This window comes from Acanthopagrus latus, chromosome 12 (genome assembly GCF_904848185.1).
Source record: "Acanthopagrus latus isolate v.2019 chromosome 12, fAcaLat1.1, whole genome shotgun sequence".
Taxonomy (NCBI): Eukaryota; Metazoa; Chordata; class Actinopteri; order Spariformes; family Sparidae; genus Acanthopagrus; species Acanthopagrus latus.
This window is the reverse complement of record NC_051050.1, coordinates 22,805,123-22,827,452: the sequence shown is the minus strand read 5'-3', so window position 1 is coordinate 22,827,452 and position 22,330 is coordinate 22,805,123. Positions and strand designations below refer to the sequence as shown.

Below are 22,330 nucleotides of genomic sequence, written 5' to 3'. Positions count from 1 at the left end.
TTTCGCCCAGGATCCCCGTGTAGGTCCCCAAAGCTGAGGAGCAGCAGCGTAAAGGAATACGTACTGTAACTCTTCATATACAGGTTACACTTTCTAATCTATGGTACCTGCTCTTAAAAGGCCTTTTAGTCTGCAGTTACAGATGTTAATAAGATGTCAAGCAGATGGATTTTGGTCCAGATGCTCTGCAGCTGTTTTCTAGCGGGTTAAGGTTAAAAGCCCCATTGGGAGTTTTGCAAGAAAAATTTAAGGGCTAGCTTGAAAAAAAAAAAAGCACTTGTCTCCTGCTGAAGGAAGGACAGGAAAGAGATCAGCAAAGAGGCGCAATGCCAGAGAGTTTTTGGGCTTACAACATGGTTATAAGGCCTCAGCATATTATTCTTAAGCCATAAATATAGTGTTGTAGCGCTCAAGGTCTCAATCAGCCAAAAAGGACTCTGAAACTTATGTCAGGACCAGCCGAGACCACCACAACTGCAGGAAAATCGCTGTATTGTTGGCAACATACTGTATTTAATGATGGTTTCTATGGTTGCACAAAAAAAAACTGTGTTGTGTAAGAGTGATGGTAAAACATGGGAAACAGTTGAATAAAGATAGTTAAGTTGATTTGAACTCTGTGTTTGTTTGCATTTGTTTGCAAGCAGATGAAGCAGCTCTTGTCCTGACTTGATCCCGAAACACTCTGGTCTTGGTAGTGACCTGGTCTTGGTCTAAGTAGTCTTGTCTACAGCAATATCAGTGCACCACTTTGGTCCTGACTATTACAACCCCAACCATTCTGGGATAAAGGACCGTGACATTTGGTAAAGTCATTCATGTTCCCCACAGGATGATCTGTAACAACTCTGGCGTCAGGTGGTTTTGCAGAAGCGGTCAACACGGCCTACGCTCAGTCTGCTAGCAAATCAGATTTGTCTCTCAAACCGGATCTGAAAGTACAGATCACATCAGATTTTTGTGTCAGGACATCATCAGCATCATCTGCACGGGATGCTGTGTGAACAACATATGCATCAGCCACTACATACGCTGATGATGCAGCTTCGCCACATGTAAGAATGCACAATGGATCTACATCATCTCGCTCTTCAAGCAATCATGCAGTCAAGTCGGGCGTGATCACCCACAGACTGTCATCTTCTGCGTTGTCTTCATGCTGCTCAGCCGCACCGATGCGCTCCAGTGAGTCTGGATTTGACATTTTGACACAAAATACACTTTGAAATCCATTATGAGCAGCCAGAACGTCCGCAGATGCATCCACAGAAATCTGATTCGAATCACATTTTAGACCAACACCAAAATTTGGTTTGGCTCTGATCTAGACTTTCTAAAATCAATACAATTTAGAAACGCCCAAAAAACTAATTTTGGTTGGAAATGTGAACGCTGCCATCGAGACAAAGAGCGATTAAGTCCTGCGGCACCCTGGAGGGGGAAAGAGAAAATAAATCCATCACTCTTCAGTGACTTTGTCTGAAGGTGCCTCCCTGTCCTTCCTGTCTGCTAGCAAACAAACTGACTACCAGCAGGTTAAAGAACCCGTAATTAAGTTTTTATAAGCTGCTGAACTGAAAAAAACTGAGCCTCTGGGAGGTGATCTAAGGCAACACACATTAATAGGAAGAATGGGAAAACAGTGGGACCACAGCATTTTTAATTCCTCGTAAGCTCAGCTGCAATTCATTAGCACATTTGTGTGTGCTTGTAAAAGTGTTATTTTCGAAGGTGGTTTGTTCAACGTGGCTTCCAAATGCGATACCAAATGATACTGTGATGAAACTGAGTGTTTACTACGTTACCTGTCAGTTTACTACCCTGCTCCTGACTTCATAAAAACTCCCTGCGGTGTAACTACGGCTGCATTTGTTCCTTTTTGTGTTTTAGCAATCGCTGGAGCTCGTTATTTCAAAGTTGGCTGTGCGGGTCATAATGTGTATCTGTTCAAACACCTATACTGCTATGCACCTTTTTGTTTATCTGTAACATCCTGTTGGGCCCGTGCACGCCGTCCCTGTGCAATTTCTGGAGGCTGATAATGTGAAGTTTGGCTGTGAGGGACTGAATCTGTTCTCAGAATAAACGGCTGCTGGTGCCTGATTCCTCCCACAACACGAGAGAGAGAAAGAGGCCGCGACAAAGCATTTTTTATATTTGTTTACAGGCAGTTTAAGCCCTCGGTTGCATTTTGTGGCTCCAATCGTTTTCCTCTCTGCCTTCACAGTAACACGCGGTGCGCTGTCTTTAACCCTCCTCTAATACAACGTCAGAATGGTGCCAGGGGAGGAGGTTTACAAAGCTATTTGACCGTCCAGCGAGCATTTCTGAAGTTTACTGCCCTCACAGACATTTACCCTTATTTAAATATTAAAGCAAAACTCTCCCCATAATGCAACCGAGGCTTTTTTGGTGAATGTATATGAGTCAAACGTTTGTGTAAATGCATAATTACGACGAAAGAGGCACTTTTAAGATTTACTGTATTTTCGTTTTTGGGTCAAACTCATTTTCAGTGGGAGTGTTACGGGCACTTTTACAATAGCATCAAAATCTCTATTTTTAAAACACTAAGAAGTCTCAACACAACATGAAACTTTGCTGGTAGTATCACCAGGGTCTCTACACATGAACACCAGCACTGACAACATTGTTTGAGTACACAGAGTTTACTAACACGTTTGCAGTTGCTTGCTCTGCTCCCAGTCGTCATAGCAGCCGAGAAGCATCGATTTCCAAATGTGACTTAACCTGGAGGACAGCAGTTCTGATGCTATCATAAAAATGCCCCTTGCACTCCCACTGAAAATGAGTTTGACCCGAAAACGAAAATACAGTAAATCTTAAAAGTACCACTTTTGACTCGGGTACATTCACAAAAAAAGCCTAGGTTGCATTTTTGGCGAGAGTTCCACTTTAATAACGGGATGTGTGAGAACTTACAAACCACACTTCAAAAAGGGCACCTTATTTGAAATTGGTGCCCCAATTATAATACACGAACCTTGTAATTACAGGCGAGAACCATAAAAAGGATGAAGTGCAAAGTCTGTTGACCACATCAGCCTTTTCATTTGTGAGGGTTCGATGATGGCCTCTATTTTATTAGGTCGGCTGATCTCTGAGCCCGACACTAAATTACTTTCAAAATGCTTTATTTTGCGCATGGCCTCTGTCATGCTAGCATGTGTGTGTGTATATATATGTGTGTGTGTGTGTGTTGTACATTGCCACACAGACCCTCCGCTGATGCGGCGGGTCCTCGTTTTCTGCTCTGACATGTAGGCGCAGTAATAAAGAGAGGCAATTACAAACTGGGCCTCAAAGCCATGGTAATGGAGCTGGTCAGACAGCGATAAGCAGAGTGTGCATGAAAGTGAACAAACTCCCAGTCAGGCTTTCCCTATAGAGCATCGGTGTCCCTTTTAATCAGCACCAAGCAGAGCGCGGCGAGCCACGCTGTAATTAAGCCCCGCTCCGTTGAGGATGAGAGGAGATCATCAGGAGAGAAAAGCCCACAAGAATACTGGACACACACACACACACACACAAGCACACACACACACACACACACACACACACACACACACACACTGGCATACCCTTGGAGACGGAACAGAGATACAAGGTGAGCAAGACATTAACGGTGTGTGAGTGACGGAGGACGAGAAACAACGATAAGGTGCAGGGAGGATAAGCAGGCATGAAAGTAAGACAAATGAGTTACACAAATGATGCGCGTATGGGGTCATTATGAGCATATCTGAGTAGCATATTCTAATTGATCCAGTCCGCCTTCAAAAAACACATTTTAATTATTCAAATCTTGTATTAATATAACATAAAAGCATGGACCCCCGCTGTTTAAGTGTGGCTTGCCCATGAACCAACTAACTCTGAGCTAACAAGCCTGTGAGGACTTTCCACATTTGAACCTTTCTGAAAATAGAAGAAAGAAATATGTATTTATTATTTTACCGAGTCAACTTAACTGATTTTTTCAAAAAAGTACACTTACTCTGAATTTGAAGCCAGCAAGTTGTGACCGAGGCAAACAAAGAGAGACGGCACGCGCTGTTTGGATCTGTTTGGAACCTTCCACAGGTAAACAGGTTCACAGGTGAAAGAATAGGAAAGGATCGTCCTCTCATCGTTCACAAGCAAGCATCCATCCATCGTTCACTGAGAAATTAACGAACGTGTTGCATCTTTCAGTGCATATCTCGTAACGTGAAAGAAGGTTAGAGAAACCTCCTGGGTATGCCCCTTTATCTGGATCAACACCAAAAACTTCTGGGCCAAGATCCATCATCCAGCCAAGTTGTGTTGAAAGCTGTGTGGTAGTCGTTTTGTAATCCAGCTGACCAACCAACAAACCAACAAACCAGAACAACCTTCTTGCTGAAGATAATAAAATGAATTTTCTACAGCAACCTAAAATCTCCTCATGAAAAAATCAATACATCAGTTACGTAATTATTGACATTATGTGTGTGTGTTTTTTTTTAAACAAACTCTGGTTATCCAGAAAAAGGTGAATCCAAGCAGCTCAAGAACAGAATTATCTGGCCCGGGGACTGTAGGGGGTTAATAAATCACAAATAATTCATAGGTTTACCCGGGCACGTAGTTTTCCAATGTTTCTTCTTGCCTTGCACAGTCACCTATAGCAAAAGTTTTTTTTTTTTTGTTTTCCCTCCCTTTTTTTCATTTTGGCAGCACATTCTGCTCTCTGTTCGATATATTCAGCTGACCCTGATCTATGATCAAAGTCAGTGAATTTTCAAAAACATGACAGAAATGAGCTCAGTGCCAGACGGACCACATGCCCGCGCTACTACTAGCACTCTGCTGACTGCTGCAAATTGGCTCGTACCTTCTAAGGGATTCGTATGAGCAATTTCCCGAAACACTTTTGGCAGTTAAAAGAGCGAACAGCTGATCGGCAGTGACTAGCAAGATGCAGAGTGGATTGTTAAAAAAACAACAACAAAAAAAAAAGCAGCTGAGCATCTGAGGGGCTCCTCGCATGGCATACATTTTGTGTTTGCATGCTGCAGATGCACACATACAGCTACAAGCAAGACAATAAAACCTCCCCGCCCACTGGTTTCAAGGGAACGGGATGTGAATAGAGGGAACATCAGTGAGACGAGTGGATGCTACCTTATATAAGCCTTTCACCTCCTCCTTTCATAAATCCCCTCTGCTCGCATTCCCAGCGCTTCCATATATTTCTCCTTCATCTGATTTTGAAATGATCTTTGCAGCAGGTGGGAGCGCACAGCCACTTAACAGGTTAACATATTTACCTGCAATGAATGCTGATGCTGTCACATCGAGACAGATGTGTTTTTGTGTGTGTGTGTGTGTGTGTGTGTGTTCCTACTCATGTTTATTTACGCCTTCGCAACGCCTTTAGCAAAACAGGTAAACGCGTATATTCCCATTTACATTATCTTATGCATATGTTACGTACTGCAAAATCGCACTGCCAGATGGCCGTGTGGATTAATGTGAAGGCTCACGGTAGCACAAATTCTTGACATGTTTGCATGTTCGAGTGCGAGTGAGTGTGTGTGTGTGAGTGTGTGTGGTAGTACGAGGCAGTAAGAGGCGGGAGGGAGCACGGGGGAATGATATAGAGTACGTAGTGGAGTGCATCTGTGCATGTACCTGAGAAGTGTAATGAGATCTGTGGAGAACTTCTCCGGAGAGGGAGACTTAATGACAATCTTTGTCCCCCAAGCTCCAGTGCATTTCGGAAAAGGGAACCGCAGAGCTTCTTTAGCCAGAGCTCTCGGTGCTACGGGAGGAAACTCATTACCAGTGCGCAGACACCAGAGAGGAGCATGGGAGTGGTGGAGGGGACAGAAAGACGCAAGCTGTGTCCCAGTACAGTCGCTGGATCCTCTGATGGAGCAAGGTTCTGTACCTCTGCCTCATAATAAGCTTACTCGGGAAGCAAACTAATGGCGCATCCAAGCCCTTCTCGTCAGCTCGGAAAGTCAAATATGTACACGTTAAATCGAGCTACCTGCCCCGCACCACCACATCCGACAGGCAAAGTTAGCAGAGAGACAATATTTCCCTGAGGAGCTCCAGCAGGCCTGCAAGTAATGATTGTTTTCATTATCGACTGATTGATTGTTTATCCTATAAAATGCAGAGAAATTGTGAAAAACTTCTCATCAAAATTTACTGGAATCCAAAGTGATGTCTTACAGTCCAAAACCCAAAGACTCTTCGTCTTCTCTCAAGAACGTTCAAGAAGCAGGAATCAGGAATTCTTGACATTTTTTTAGCTTGAAATAATTATCAAAATACTTGGCAATAATTGTATTTCGATTTATAGACTAATCAGTCAACAGGCATGAATTTTGGATGCATCATCAGACGGTCACATGCATGACTCTGTTTGATCGGCTCATTCACAAAATCAACTCAAATGTCAATTACAGCAGGTTATTGTAACGTGAGAGGATCAACTTAATGATTACCTTTCACCAGTGTGGACAGTAATCACTGTTTTAGATAGTTTGATCAGTAACCTATGTCTCTCCTCGGGAAATCCTTGAGAGGGACGATACATTTTCTGATATCCCTACCCAGTTTATCCAATCAGGACAAAGAACTCCGTGAAGAGGCGGTCTGGTCCGCTCGGCAAATATGCAGAGAGCTGGATCGACGACTGAAAACAGGAAAAAAAAACAACTACCAATTCCATCGCTCCTGGTGACGGCATATACGACACAACAGGTCGAGGTAAGAAAAATGCTTGAAGAAAAGAAAGAGGCAAAGAGAGCTGCCTCCAAAAAAAAAAGAAAAAAAGAAATGTACCTGATCGCAAAACAGACAGGAAGTTATTAAAATGACATCAACACTTACAGCAGCTTTAATGTGCAATATTTCAGTGTGTATTAAAGTTTACATGAAGCGAAGTTAAGCACAAATCTCTGAACATGGCGGAGACAGGCCTACTAGCTTCCCTTTGCTAGCAACACGTTCAGCCTGTCTCCCTCATCACCTGATGCTCCATTTGAAGTGGGCACTTCTCCTTTTCACCCACTTCACTGAAACCAATTTCAACAAGACTGAACTGTCCTTTGTCAAACTCTGTTTTCTACCACCGCGCACAGCAGAACGAGTGTATTGACTCCTTGCCAAACTGCCAACAATTGCAACGTGATTTGAAGCAACCAACTGCGGTTGTGAGCCCATCATTGCACAGCACATCCCGCTCCTGCAGCTTTAAACTTTACAACATCCATCAAGTCAGACCTTTCCCCTCACTGAGGATTCTGGCCGGCACAGCGCTCATGCTTTAATCATCTCCCATCTGAACTGGTGCAACTCCCCTCCAAGCAAAGCACAACTTACTCCGCATGTTGTAACCTACTGTACCTTTTCTTCAGCTCCTTCAAAATTTAACATTTCGCTGCTTTTTTTTTTTTCTTGAATTCCTTTCAGCTGCAGCTAACAGTCAGCTGCCCATTTTTATCTAAGACGGTAAGAGTGTGATCCCAGAAGTATGCAGAAGGCTCTACAGGACTGTTTTGAGCTAATGGACTGGAACATACCCTGTGGAGCACACATGGAGGACAATGCTCGGCTCCCTGGCTGTGCAACATGTCAATTTCCATGTGGACCCTTCAATTCCATTAAGCAGTTTGCCGTTTCCCGTGGTTCAGCTGAAGCAAACCCTGGAAAACAAAGAAATTAAATCCCTTCTTAGGGAGGAAGAGGGCTTCCAGGGCTGGCTACGGGGAGGAAGTTAAGTTGGTCCACGGATGCTGAGGAGGAGAATTAAAGATAGAAAAACAGGGGCAGAACTGAAGACAAATTGCAACAAAACAGTGTGAAGGAGGTGCTGAGTGGGATGAGAGGGATTACTGGCTAGAAAGACGCCGGGCCACGTGGGGGAAGAGAACAAAAATAGAGAGAATGACTTAAGCTTGTGTTTTTAACAGGTTCAACGTTGAGAGCTGCACCCACTCCCGCAGGTCGATGGACCTGATGAGATCTCGCCACAACAGTATGTGACTGATTACACCGCTGCTTCCCCGACAGACTGTCACACCAGGGTTCGCCACTTCAGCCTCGGTCCCCCTCCTCCAGTCACTGACCACTTTACCGTGAAGGGCAGGAAGGAAAAAAAAAGGCCTGTAGGAGCAAATTGGGGCAAGGAGAACCAGGGCGGAAGTCTAACATAAGATGAAAGAGCCCGGCAGAGGATTTCCAGCAGCCCTACAAATAGTTGAGGTGCAATATCACCAACAAATTGGACTGGAACTGAGAACACAGAGGATCATAAGAAACGAAAGGAGGATGTTCTAGCACAGGCTGCCTTTTTTTTTTTTTGGTATGCCGGTGAGTCAGGCAGCATGAACACCTTTCAGGAAAAAAGGCAGATTTAAGTCTTTTAACAGCCTTCACATGCACACATGTATACTGAAGGAGCTCCCGGTTGCTGTAATTGTTCCTCCTGTCTCGACTGGTTGTGAGGAGATTGCATCACCCAATTAAAGTGATGGGCAATAGTTCCCTCCACTGTTACTTAAAAAGAGAACATTGTGTGGGGAGGCAAAAAAGAGGGAGTTTCAGCCTACGCAAGCTGCAACCTTGGAAGATGTGAAGTGTCATAATAGCTTCAGTTTTTGAACTGTGCAATAAAAAATCTTTCCCTCCAGTGGTACTTTGTTTTTTTTTGTTTTTTTGTGATGTAAATTCTTAGAGTGTCTTTAAGTGCTTTAGATCTCTAAGATCTGTCAAGGACAGGCTAAATGGTTATGCAAGTCAACAAATCACAAGTCATACATTTTCATCAAATGTGCTAAAATGAGAACACGTCGATAGAAATCAATGCTAAATGTACGAACCTGATGAAGTATTTCCTCAGACAGTTATTTGAACAATGTCTATATTTATATAATACAATATATTTGTTTTTAAGCCCATTTTTATTGACAGAATGCAAAGATGTTTTGATAATCGTGTCCTCTGGGGTTTTCTTTTGACAAAACGCAGGCTCGTGTGTTAGAATCAGTGCTTTAGTCTCAGTTTCTCAACCAGAGATGCTGTTAAACTGCCTGAAGTACAACACAACAAAGACGGCGGACTGGCAGCCACAGGTAATGTAATCACCATCAGCTCCGTGTGACAGGAACTGTGTCGCTGCTTGATTTTGATTGCAGCAATTTTTATCACAATACCCAACCTGTGATTGCTGCGCTTTTCTAAGAGGTGCCGTTGCCCTCGCATTATAATAAAAGCTACATCTGAATGCGAGATGGAAATAATATTTAGATATGTCGGGCCTCGTTATGTGCCCCATGCAGCCACCACTCACACCAGTATATATTTAGACACAAACACATAAGACAGCCCAAGTATGGCAGAGGAAGTCATTGGGACCTGGTATCAACATGTGTCCTGAAGTGGACATCCGTCTCCATTAAACTTAAAAGACAACACAACGTTTAATCAGCGGTAAAGGTGTCCATTTTTATAAATGCAGTTAACAAAAAACAATAAACGCGACTTCTTTGTCCCCAGACTCCCTTTAAAAAATGTCCAATTTTGTGGTTTATTGATTTAGGAGTAACTTTAAAAACACTGTGAAAAGCTGTTTACAACAAAATCTCAACTACAAGGGCCTTATTGTAAATTCAGCAAATGTCATAAGTCAGAACATTCTTTGCAGAAGAAACAGCGACGTTACGTACGTCTTTATTTGCAGACAGAACAGGTAAGTGAGAAGCTATCGCAATGTTTTGGTAAAAAAAAAGTGGATGTAAAGTTTTGTAGTTCTTCATTTTTATTGTTCAACTTATACATATTCAGTTATATGGGCTCATTGTTATGAAATTGCTTTCCGATGTTATGTTCATCTGTTCATTCTTTGTGTACGTATGCAGCTGGAGGCGTATGAATGTGAGCTGAATAGAGAACTAATGTGCTTTTACATGCGGGTGTGGGCGGCCACAATATGCATTATACCTGGTTTAGGTGAAACTACTCAGACATTTAAAACTGCAGCTGTTAACAGCAAAGTGCTGCCGGCAGGTCAGAGATGTTTTTAACTCCGAGACTCATGTATAAAACACACGGGCACAATATTTAATTCAAACTTTGCCATTAAAATTGAAAAAAAAAACCCAAAAAACGCGAAGGCATGTGGGCTGCAGCTGCTCATGCTGTGGTGCAACATGCAGCGTATGTTTCTGAACAGCCGGAAGAGCACAAACACACACACACACACACACACACACACAAAAACACACACTCTTATTCCCATTAGGATGCATCCCATTAACAAGTGAATAGAACTGTGAATTCACACTTTTCTGTACATGTGCAAATTTAAACATTTTTAACATGAACTGCGGTTTTATGTTCACTCATAATTTCTTCAATGATCTAAATATTTTTCGCCATGTGTACGGCTTTATTTTCTATTCTTAATATTTGTTTTTATACCCCCATATGTACTGTATATGTTAAGCTGCTGTAGTAGTAGAAGTAGAATTACACAATAATGTCACATTTTAACCGCAAACCACCGTCAAAAAAAAAAAAAAAAAAAGTAATATGACAGCTTATCAGCTTCCTGTCTACTGACAGGTCACCATGGCTGCAGGCTTCAATATCTCATCATGAGGTAAAAAAAAAAAAAAATAAAACACCTCACACTCTCCTTGAGTGCTCCAGTTTTCTTCATCAGGATCAATAATGTTTCATTTCATCCACTGCTTGTACCACATTTTAAGCCCTAGTGTTGGCACATCGGGCTGCACAGGTACCACAGGTGCTCTTTACTGTACCTCCAGGCACTGGACTCACTCTGCCCTCCACCTCCTGACCCGCATGCTGTCGCTGTATTCCACTTATCTCTCTTTTCTCTGGACGACCTGGTCATCCTTCCATCCATACCAACCTCCTCTGCCTCCCGGATTGGAGTGACCTCCCCCGCCGTGGCCCAAACATCGGACTCCTACATGCTGCATCTGTTAAAGAGGAACCTCATATTCTCCTCTCTCCACCCGTTGTATCATAAAAGCTTTCCTTCATTTGTATTCTGAGGCGATCCTTCAGCAGGCTTACATCTTACATGTACCTGTTTTCAGCCATGCTACTGCCCTGGCTCTAATGATGGTTGTGTCAGACAGCCATGGTTGAAATAATTCAACAACTATCACATGGAGTGCCGTAAAATATGGTGCCACCAGCCAGTCATAGCTTCCTCTAATCCGGTGAAATATCTCAATATCAATAAGATGGATTGGAACTACATTTGATTCAGACGTTCACGGTCCCCTATGTTGAATAGAGAAAGTAACAGCATTTCCACACCGAAAATGCGAAAAGAACTAAAGAGATGAGGACTTAAACAATTGTGTAGTCTCAAGAAAACCACTTATCAGTGAAGCTAATCAGAAAAAAATGTCTGTGTGGGCAGTGTTATGATCTTCAGTTGGTCAGGTCGAGGTCCAACAATGTTATGTGCTCAAGAAACGAGGTCAGATGACTCCCTGGATTCCATCCATGACCAGGTTTTTTTTCCCATTAATGGATGTTTTTCTTCCCTGATTGCATGGGGCATATTCCAAGATGACAACGGATTTACCACCACAGAGTCCAGACCTTAAACAGCAGCCCGCTCTTCCATTATCAATACAAGATCTTGTCGAGAAATTAATGCAACTCAGTGTAGCATTTTCAAACATTCACATTACACATTTACAGTCCAAATATACGTTGATACAAATGTAATCATAATTGTGAACTAACATGACAAGTTCCTGGTTTTTACTGCACTTCCTGTGTCTGGTTTGTCCGAATGGTGTTGCCGTACCTAGCTGTCAAAAAAGCCAGCAGATAGACGTGCTGGCACCTTTACACCTCAGATTGGGGAGTGACAACCACCGCCGTGCCCAACGAACACTGTAGACTCTTGTTAAAATGTGTTGTCCTCATTCACCTCTAGTCCCTTGATCAATGAATTTGTCAGCTATGTGTAACTTTGACTGTTATTCCCTCTTGGTATCTCTTGCACTTTCGGTGACTTTCGTGTCATTCCACTGCTGCACACATTTCGAGTCACTCGGGGTGAGACCATCTGTTAAACGTATAAAATGTAAAAATGGAAATGTGGCGCCGTTGCTGCTCTGTACCTGCCAGATCTACATGACAGCCGGCGCATGGGGGGAGCTGGCTCATCACCACCTTCACATCCCCTAAAAAACTCTGCTGGGACCATGACAGCACAGTCAATGTGGGTGAGCTGTAATCAGTACATGGGTGTCCTGGATAGTCTGTACTCTGCGGACGCTATATATATATATATATATTGTAACAAGGAACGAGCCAGGCAAGAGGGAGATCCGCAGGTGCAGGGTAAAAACAAACAGCCTCGACATCCATTCTTATGCACACACACACCGAGGCAAACGCTTTGGTATTTTCCAGAGAGACTCGAGTTCAACAGGAATAAAACAAATGTAAAAAAAAAAAAAAAAAAAAAAAGCATGCACACAGACTCACAAACTGTCAGCAGGGTGACTGCATCTCGTACCTCAGAGTGAAGGAGCGCCGCGGGGTGAGGCCGGGGTCACGGTCGAGCACTAGTTGGGGTGAAAGGTCGGCAGACAGGGCGATCCCGGAGCCTTCGAGGAGCAGGGTGACGTGGTCGGGGAGCAGCTCGGCGGTCTCCGAGGTGAAGGTGATGGAGAAGAGCTGGCCGTAGCTGTGGGCTTGGTGGCCCAGGAATTTCTCTGTTGGGGAAACGGGAGGTTGGATGATGGAAGAAGGTGAGCGGAGTCAGCGTTATTATCGAAGAGTCAACCAATGTGCGAGTAGTGGAGGAAGCTGAATTAGTATTTTACTTTATTTTTTTTTTCCAGCAAGCATTTAGAAAATACCCTGCCTGTTCCTGTTCCTCTTCCTCGAGGCCAGACGGGTACAAGCTTTTTTTGAGCTCCCATGAAGCACTCCAGGAGTTTGTGTGTAATTACCCACCCTCTCATCTCCGGCTCATTACAGCACATTAACAGGACTTCAAAGATCTTAGCCACCACTCGACACCCCGCCCATCCCGCTACCAACCCTAAAAAAAAAAAAAAAAAAACATACTGAAGATGTATTTTTGATACATAAAAATAGCCGAAAAAATGTCCCCCCCAATCAATATGGAAATAAATACAGCGTTGTTGTGAACCAATTACGCTCTAAGAAATTCATAACAATCTTCAGAAAAAAAAAGACCCCAACCATATTGCCATTCTCCACCAGCTCTGGGTGAGCGAGTGGGCAGAACTGACAGGTTTGCACGCTTGGTTGCCACCTTGTTTTTGAGCGTAATCGTGTGTGAAGTACATCCTGAGCTCCTCTGGGGGTTGGGAGGGCTAAGGACTTGAGTGGGTGATTTTGCCTGCGAGGGGCCTCTGGCATCATTCGGAGCGATTCAACTGTCTGATCGTCTAATATCTGCCCGACCAACAGCCCCCTTTTATCATCACAGCCGGGGCACCTCTGTGCATCTCCGGCCCACTCTCACCGTGACATCCTTGACCAGATTAATCATTGTTATTTCTTTTTTATCCAACCAGTAACACTTTTGTAAGGGTTTGCTTTTTCAGTAGAAGTTACTGGCTGCTGTTGGTGATGTATTACTCGGTGATGTGTTAAATTAATTACTTAAAGTTATTGCCTTTTTTTATTTTATTTTTTTTTTTAAGTTAAAAGCAATGTAATTATTATTTCAATTATGCATAAACTTTCATCATTTCAAGCACTTCACGGTCCAAAACGTAATGCTTTTTGCTCTCACCAATCACTTAATTTGGTTTATTATAAACAACATTATTTTATTAGTATTCCTGCCGTATCTCCCCGGCAACTATTCCAGCCGGAGTGGCATCGGCTGTTTGTTTAGCTCTAATGTAAGAGAGTTTAATCTAAATCCTTTTTTGATGTGTTCAAGTCAACTCGAAAATAGTCGAAATGTTGCACCATTTTGTCAGCGCTTTAAATAAAAAACAACACATCCGGCTTCCATCATACCTGTTAGCTTTTAAACAAGTCAATCCACATGAGCAAGTGCGAGGATACGTCAATAAATGAAGCACAACACCGGTTGTTATTCCTAACAGTGGAGGTATTTGTAGGAAATGAAAAAGGCAGTGATAAAGGGGGAAAAGCTTCAATTACATGACTAATCAATAGCATTTTCTTTTTTCAGTCCAATAAGGCATCGCTCATGTCAATGTGGCCTCACAATCAATAGAAATAAATAATTACAGCCAATCAGGAGCGAGGGAAGCAGCTTAACAACCACCAATCATCACCAGCGAGGACAAAAACACTTTCTCATGTGGAATGAGCTGCCACACATCTCAATGTAGCTTCACGGTCAATACATATTGATGACCAAGGAGTGAAAAAAAGTCCGGATAGAAATAAAAAAGGCGAAGATTGAATCCATCACCACCAATTAGGCGAGAGTGCCTTCAATGAGCCCTCGCACATTTAAATATCTTAACTGATGGAAAAACAACCGATATGGGTGAAAGGTCTAAATGAAATAACCAATCAATACTCACTCTGACAGGCCAACACACACACACACACACACACACACACACACACACACACACACACCAGTGCAATTTCACACCCAAACACATAAACAACTCAATTTGTTCATAGAATCTTTTCTGTTATATATTTCTTAAAATCTCTCCTTCCTTTTTTTCCCCTCAAAGCTCAATTTAATATACATATACGTGGGTATCTACATATTTTAAATGTATTATGCATATGCAAATATTTCCCCATAATCCCATCTCAAATCATTTTATCTGTTCGCCTGAATAAATGTTTCCGTATACTTGTAGCGCCACGAGTTCCATCTTGTTTGAAGTAGTTACAGACCACTCAGCAATATATTGACATGTTTGTTCAAACACAATTTCTTTAAAAAGATACTGACTATAATATGCTTCATATTAGTTTTCAGAGTCACTGTTTCCACTGTTGACACTATAAAAACGAGGTTGATGCAGTAAAACAATTAGCCAGATAACTCAGTGTTCTCATTGTAAGCTTGCGAGCTAAAGTACTTTAGCTAGCCTTAGTGTTAGCCTACAATAGTATGTGCAGTGACCCTTCACCAGCAGGGCTACCTGGCATATAGATCACATTTACATTTATTCATTTGGCAGAATAAATAAATGATAAACATCACCTGCACTGGCTGGTGTAGCTCCAGAAAGAAGGAAGCTGCGGCTAGGTGGCTAGCTCAAAAGGATGGCGCTCATTATGTTAAAGAAATATATCGAGGACCTTGTTAAATCTTATGTGAGGAAAAGAGGGATTTGATAAATGTTCAAAAAATTCAACTGTACGGCTGAAAACCGAAGCGAGCAAATAAAAGAAAAATCGATAAATAAGATAAAAGGAAAAGATGGGGAGCTTTATATTCCTAACTAGCTGAATAGCTTATCAAAAGTGTATTCAATTATAGTTAAGGTCGGAAAAATCGAATCTCCTTACGACTGTGGACTGTGTTAGCTGTGATAAAATCTGATCTCTCCAGTCAGTCACTCAGACACAGCACACTCAAACTGCACTCATGAGAACGGCATCCGGCAGCAGATGCTCATCGTTGCATTACGTTTAAAAATGAGCTCTGTCTCAGCAGAGACACTATTTTTTTTTTTTTTTTTGGGGGGGGGGGGAAGCTGAGAAGGGGGCAATTACCTATATTTGGGGAGTAACTCACTGTAATAATGAGTAATGCACGAAACCCCTAGTTCACAGAAAATAAAAGTCAACAGATATTACTTTTGAAATGATTAATAAGAAATATATACTGTGCATTCCTTGCATAACGGTGGGTAATGAGCCTGGTAATGCCGCTGTGTGACCAAGCTAATATTCTATCCTAAAGTGCTCCCTTATGGTTGTGAGCGTCTGCGTCTCAGCTGTAGCTCGCCGGCTATTATTCTGCCGGCGTCTGATTTGCGTCAGTGTGGTTCCTCCGTGTGCGGAGGATAGAGGTACCAAAAGCATAATTACTCACAACCCTAATAGACCATCCAGGAAATGGCCCCACTGGCGGGCCTCTCTCCAAAGTAATGAATCATTATGAAAAAAAAAACAAAAACAATGAAAGGATTATTCGTGTGTAAGTGTGATCTGCTGTCTGTGCACCGGCCATGGATTTATATTCATTATTCTATTTCACATGACAAATTGGGGAGGATTAAAAAAAGTTAGGCAATCTCTAAGTACCGCGGCGTGCCAGCTGCACACGCGTCTCACAACACGGAGATTCACATTTCTCTACATAACATTATATGCGGTATTTAAACCACTTAGACAACGAACTGATGAATCACTCAACTGTAATAACTGATCATCAGGTTGTATATTAATGGTGCAATATGTCAGAATTTTTACTTTTAAACATTAGAAAAATCATAACATGGACCTCTTTGACCACATTGACCAGCTATCTGAGCTAGCATGCTAACTAGCTTGAAGGCTCCTGTGCTCGAGGTGTAAACACCAACACTCCCTCATTGGTCCAGGCATACTCGAGTCAGCTGATTGGACCACTTGCTGCATGGCTAACTGAGCTAACTAGCAAAATGCTAGCTGCAGTTAGCAAGAGTTAGTGACTTTTCCGTTGATATGCTGCCATTTGTTTTGAGTATGAATTTCGCACTGCACCTTAAAAAGAAGACTGATACCACCATAGAAATCTAAAGAGCCAGGATACAATTAGCCTAGCTTGACATAAAGACTGGAAGAAGAGGCAATAGCAATCCTGGCTCTGTTTAAAAGTTTGAAAAAATGTGTTTAGCGCTTTCTGATTAACATATTGTATCTTGTTTAACCCGTCAAAAACCGTCATGTTTTTATGAGGTTATAACATCTCCCGACCAAGAAATTGCTCATCAGCCGTTGTTTTGGATTTTGTTTTTCATACATAAAGAAAAAGTGATATGATGTGTCATTTACTCAGCTATAGAGGTGCTATAGGTAGACATCTTTTAAACTTTGGAGAGGCGAGCTGTTGCCTTAATTCCGGCCTTAATGCTAAGCTAAGCTAAGCTAACTATCTTTAGACTACATCTTGATATTCATACAAATTCATTCTTGAACCAGCAAAAGTTTATCTATCATCAAAACTATTAAACATCACTGAACATCTTTTAATGTCAGTCAGACAAAACAAGCTGCTTTAAAGGTGCATTATGTCAGCACTGGACTGCATACATTTATTTTTTTGTTTTTGTTTTTTTTTTTTACATATTGCACCTTTAAGATGAAAACTTGTGCTCCAAGAACTGACAAACCTCCTCAGAGAACAGTTCAGCTGCCGATATAAATGATCAATATACATAATATGTATGTATTTCAGTCAACAACTTGGAAAAAAAATGTAATGGGGATAAAAAAATCAAAGCATCAACCTGCGCCACTCATTTTGTTTCTATGACTCTGTCAGAATGATCTGAGGTCCACTCACTAGCGGCGCCGCTGACGCTGTGCCAGGAACACATAAAGCCGCCATCACACCCGAGTGATAGATGCCCATATAACTTTTGGCGGAACGGCAGAGGAGCTCCAAATCAATCGGAGGGGGGTTTAGACTTTGCTCCAACTAATTTAAATCAACTCAATTTCAATTCAATCACAGCTGCCTTGTACAAACACTGATCCCATCGAGGCTCCAACATCGACCACCGTGCAGCAGACAGTCGGAGGGCAAAGGCCCCGATGGACAAAGTTTAAACTTTTAAACAGGTGCAACGCCGACAGGACACCGAGTCTTAAACTAAACTGCACCGCCTGCAGGCACAATATATACGTGACCTGAAACTGAATCACACGCGAGGACAGCTTCGTAGTCCAGGGGACTCTTGAAGCAATATAAAGCACATACATATGCAGGCCGGCACACACTGAAGACGTCTATTCAGCCGATTATGTTGGATATAAATCTGATATAATCGAAATAAAAATGCACTATTTTAAGACACAAAGCTATCTGGTGCTCTTCAGGGAAGTAACAGGGGGACAAAGTCAAGTGTTGAGCGGAGATCAAATCAGATGACTGGTCTCGTCTCTGAGGGCTCTTGTCCAGCCCACACAAAAGTTGTCTAAGAGCCGAGGTACAAATGTCAATGAAGGAGTCACGCTGTTCTTTTTTTAACCGAGTGTTTAGAAAATCGCTCTACACTTAAGAGAAATGTGAGGACTCTGCCGGTATGGATGTTTTTCTATAAGTGAGGAGACCAAAGAGTGACACAGGAGGGTCATCAGTAAAGATTTCACAACTTTGGAAAAGTCACCATGAAGAAATCTGTTATCGGTGTTAAACGACACGTGCGCTCGTACCAGATAAGCCTGCGTAGTTTACTGCGGGCAGACGCTGGCTTACCTGAGCCTTCAGCGTCTGCCCCGTCGTGCCAACGCTGTGGTCTGAAATGAATGACAATGCTGTGACAAAGTGCTATTGTCGCTCTGAACAGCCTTAAGGCCACAGTGTGCTTCAAACAAAGCGCCTGTCAGCCGTGTGACGGCATCTGAACATTGCCTCATCCGACACCTGTCCGACGCAGGAACTGGCGAGAGTGTGACTCTGACACAGACAATCTAACAGTCACATCCACGCGCTGATTCGTCAGGTGTGCGGAGGTGAGACACCAGGCGGGGTGTGAATGTCTCTCTGAAGCTCTCTTTATTTATTCTTCACACAGCTGCGGTGCCTCTGTCACCTTTTGTGTGTGCAACCGAGCGCAACAGCCTGAATGAGAATGAAGACGCTGACCAAAGATTCAGTGTGTCGAGACAGCAGAACACGCCAAAGACATACCTCCCGGCTGCCTCCCCGAGAGCTCCATTAAGGCCTGTGAGTGTGGCCGTTTGGAAAAAGGGTATCAACACTTTCACCTTTAGATGTAATCAGACAAAATGTCGTACGACTGAGTTTGTTTCAAGCATACTGAACTCTTTGCTCTCCCTCTCCAGCCTCAACTCAAGCACTCCTTCACCTTTTAAGTTAGTTGACTTTCCTTCCGCTCTCTCTCTCTCTCTCTCTCTCTCTCGCCTTCTTCTTTCCACCTCTCCACTCAGCGCTCATATTTCCCCTCTGCTATGTCTACTTTCGCTTTTGCTTATGTTTCCAGATGACAAGGCCGGCAGACTGGATTACGTGCAGACCTCAGGTGCAGGTAGCACTCAGGCTGCGTGAGGCTCTTACCGCCAATTGCAGCTTGAATCGGAGTGACAGGTAGCCCGGAGCTGCTCTCATGGATCTTTACTCCCTCTTACTCTCTCCGCCGCTCCTCAACTGAGCGCAAGAGCAGCTGTATGCTGCTCTCTTTCCTCCTTCTGCAGGGTTATTTCATTTAAATTCTGTCTCTTTTCCCGCAGTCTCCCTGTTGCTTCTGGCTTAGCAGGTTGGCCTGCGCTGCAGATATGAAAAAGATCAACATTGCAAGCTTCTCAACAGATGGCTGTAAGGACTTATGCTAGATGATGTCCCCTTCAGCATGAAAGCTGCTCAGCCAAGAGAGCCACAGTTACTGTCCAGCAGATTCAAGTGGTGACCACAGTTGTTGGAGGCAGGTCAAAGCAACTGTTTGGGGAGGTACTTCATGTTTGTCTATGATAGTTTCTGGCAGCTGCGCTCGAGTGTTCAGTCTGTTGAGTCACCACGGGGACTTGAACTCCGCCTGTGTCAACCGTCAAGCAGATGTCCAGGATCAGGAGGAGGACAAGTGGCAGCGCACATGTTTCAGAGGAAGAACCCGCGTACCCGAGCGCTCTCACACAAACAGATTCACACGTACATGCATTCATGTGTCGCGCTGGCGTGTGCACACACTGGCAGTAGAAAGGGAAAAAAGGGGGAGAGGACGAATCAAAATGTTTTCAAGGACCAATTCTGATGTCCTGATTGGATCGTCTGATGGCCATTTGACAATCAAGGTAAAGTGGCGCAGGGGTGAAAGAGTGCCTGATTGTCCGGGGGAATTCAGGAAACACAAGTGAAATTCTTTCTTGATGTAGTTTTTCTTTCCCTGTGGCATTGGCTGCTATTTCTGTCACTGGCTGAGCAACGCAGATCCCCCCCCGCCCACCAACACTACTAATTCAATAGAAGAAGCCAATGATTGAATCCTGTCCCTCGTGTGACAGCTGAAGCCCGAGACAAACTACGGTGACAAACAGATTCATTGGAATCACAGAAAAGGAAAAAAAAAAAAAAAGCATTTTGTATGACGTTCGATGTGGAGTTGCCACTCAGAATTATCTCGTGCTCCAGCGGAGAACACAGTGGAGGGATTTCAGCGCAAACACAAATTAGGAGGTGGCGGCGAGAGGGAGGGAGAATTCCAGAGCCGCTTGCAAAAGCCGCTGCCACTCCGCTCTAATCTTTAAAGTAACTGTACACATGCACCACTACGAAAAAAAAGAAAAAGAAAGAAAGAAGAGGGGTGGGGGGGGTGGGGGGCGAAATGAGATCATTAATAGGGATGGCAAGGAAATAGATTTGTGCATTTATTATGTGGAGAAACAACATAAACAAGCACTGTGCGAAGTAGATAAGCAGGCTGCCACAAAGCTGCTCTCGGCCAGTTGGGCCACTAATCTGTGTGTTGTGGCCTACAGAGACGCTACTATAGGCCGAGTGAAGAAGAAAGCAACTTTTTAAAAACACTATTAACTATGTGCATTTATAATTACAAACACACACACACACACACACACACATATATATATATATATACATATATATATATATATATATGGAAAAGCATGCAAGCATTCATTATGGACTTATGAACGTGTCACGTGTACGCATCCGTACACTCGTAATGACATTCTGGAAATCGCGTCTGACCACCAGGCTTTGTCACATCCTGCTGTAAGCGTTTCATCTTTCTAAAAAAAGATTCCCCACCCAAATGGAGTCGCTCCCTGTGATTGCGCGTATTGGGCATAAAAAGCCTCCAGGATGCGGAGTTAATGGGATTGCTCCTGTTTTGCTTCTGGCTGCGGACTGCCGCCGTGGCTGGAGGGCCTGCGAGCTGATGGCTGGAACCGACTTAGCGAGAGACAAGAAGAAGCCAAGCCAATTTTTACTTTGTTGCTTCTCCAGCATGGCCAAGACATCCAATTCCATCAGGCCCTTTGCTGCTGGGGCGGCTGATAGAAATGGGCCCTAAGTCCTGTAGCCGGGCCAGCTTAGTCCCTTATCTTCTAATGGCTCTGATAGCGGATTGGGGGGAAATGGTGTCAGAATAACTGCTGTGTGACCCGCTGCCAAAGACCCTGATTAATCTCACTAAGGAACAACAGGAACAAGCTATGGCTATTATAGATGATCTGCTATCATTTACATATTTACTATAATAGCAACAACAAGGATTTATTTATTATCTCGACAAAAGGGATTGTAACCCGCGCATTTAAACCCAGGCGGAGGTAACAATCTGTCCTCGTGGTCGAGCTCAAATCTCTGTTATTTTGTTTTTGGACTCACCGGGGGCCTTGTAGAAGCCGATGTCTTCCTCAGTAAGAGGCAGCAGGTAGACTTCACCTTCCTTCCACAGCAGGGGGTACTCCTGCCCTCCGGAGAACTCCCCCGACCAGCCGTCCTGATCTGAGGGGAAAAAACAAAACAAAAAACAAGACGAAACATGAGTCACAAACACAGGGTCAGCATTCAGGTAATTCTTCTGTTGGTTTCATTTCACACAGGAAAACAGTAACCGTGCTCGGTGACCTGGAGAACGCAAACACACGTAAATGCAGATGCTGCAAATACCAGAAACACGAGCATATGGAGGAAACACAGGCGAAGTCAGAAAACCCTCCGAGTTGTTACAGAAAAACTAAATTTGTGTCCAAGTTACCAAACAAAGTTTGTAGAGTTTCTCCTCTGCTTGTGGCTTCTTCCTGTCCACTCCATATATCATCACATTAATGAGATACAGTCTTGACAGTGTTATTTGTGTCAGATGAGGGTTCGCATGCTTGTTTGCTTGTGAGTAAATCAGAATCTTGCATAAATGCATAAATAATATTAATAACAAAGAAGTAAATCTATCTATCTATCTATCTATCTATCTATCTATCTATCTATCTATCTATCTATCTATCTATCTATCTATCTATCGTCTCAGTTTACAGTGGGCTCTCTTGATCATTTCATGCTCATGCTACAGTTTGGTGGCCTGTGCTGCAAAACTTTGAACCTCCACATTTTGATTTATAGCTTAAACTACTTGTGAAATCTTAAATGTGGCTT

The 22,330-nt window shown here is 43.2% G+C and overlaps 1 protein-coding gene across 3 annotated transcripts in view; it reads right to left on the bottom strand.

The window, feature by feature from the left end:
- The window catches only part of lamc3 (laminin, gamma 3), a 135,016-nt gene that overhangs the window by 36,679 nt on the left and 76,007 nt on the right, over positions 1–22,330 (bottom strand). For all 3 annotated transcript variants that reach the window (XR_005078124.1, XM_037117083.1, XM_037117084.1), the window contains 2 exons: positions 21,563–21,682; positions 12,575–12,773 (listed from right to left, as the gene is read on the bottom strand). Coding sequence is in view for 2 of the 3 variants with exons in the window: in XM_037117083.1 (XP_036972978.1) it covers positions 12,575–12,773; positions 21,563–21,682 (319 nt within the window). In the remaining variant the exon portion in view is untranslated. The remainder of the gene's footprint in view (positions 1–12,574; positions 12,774–21,562; positions 21,683–22,330) is intronic.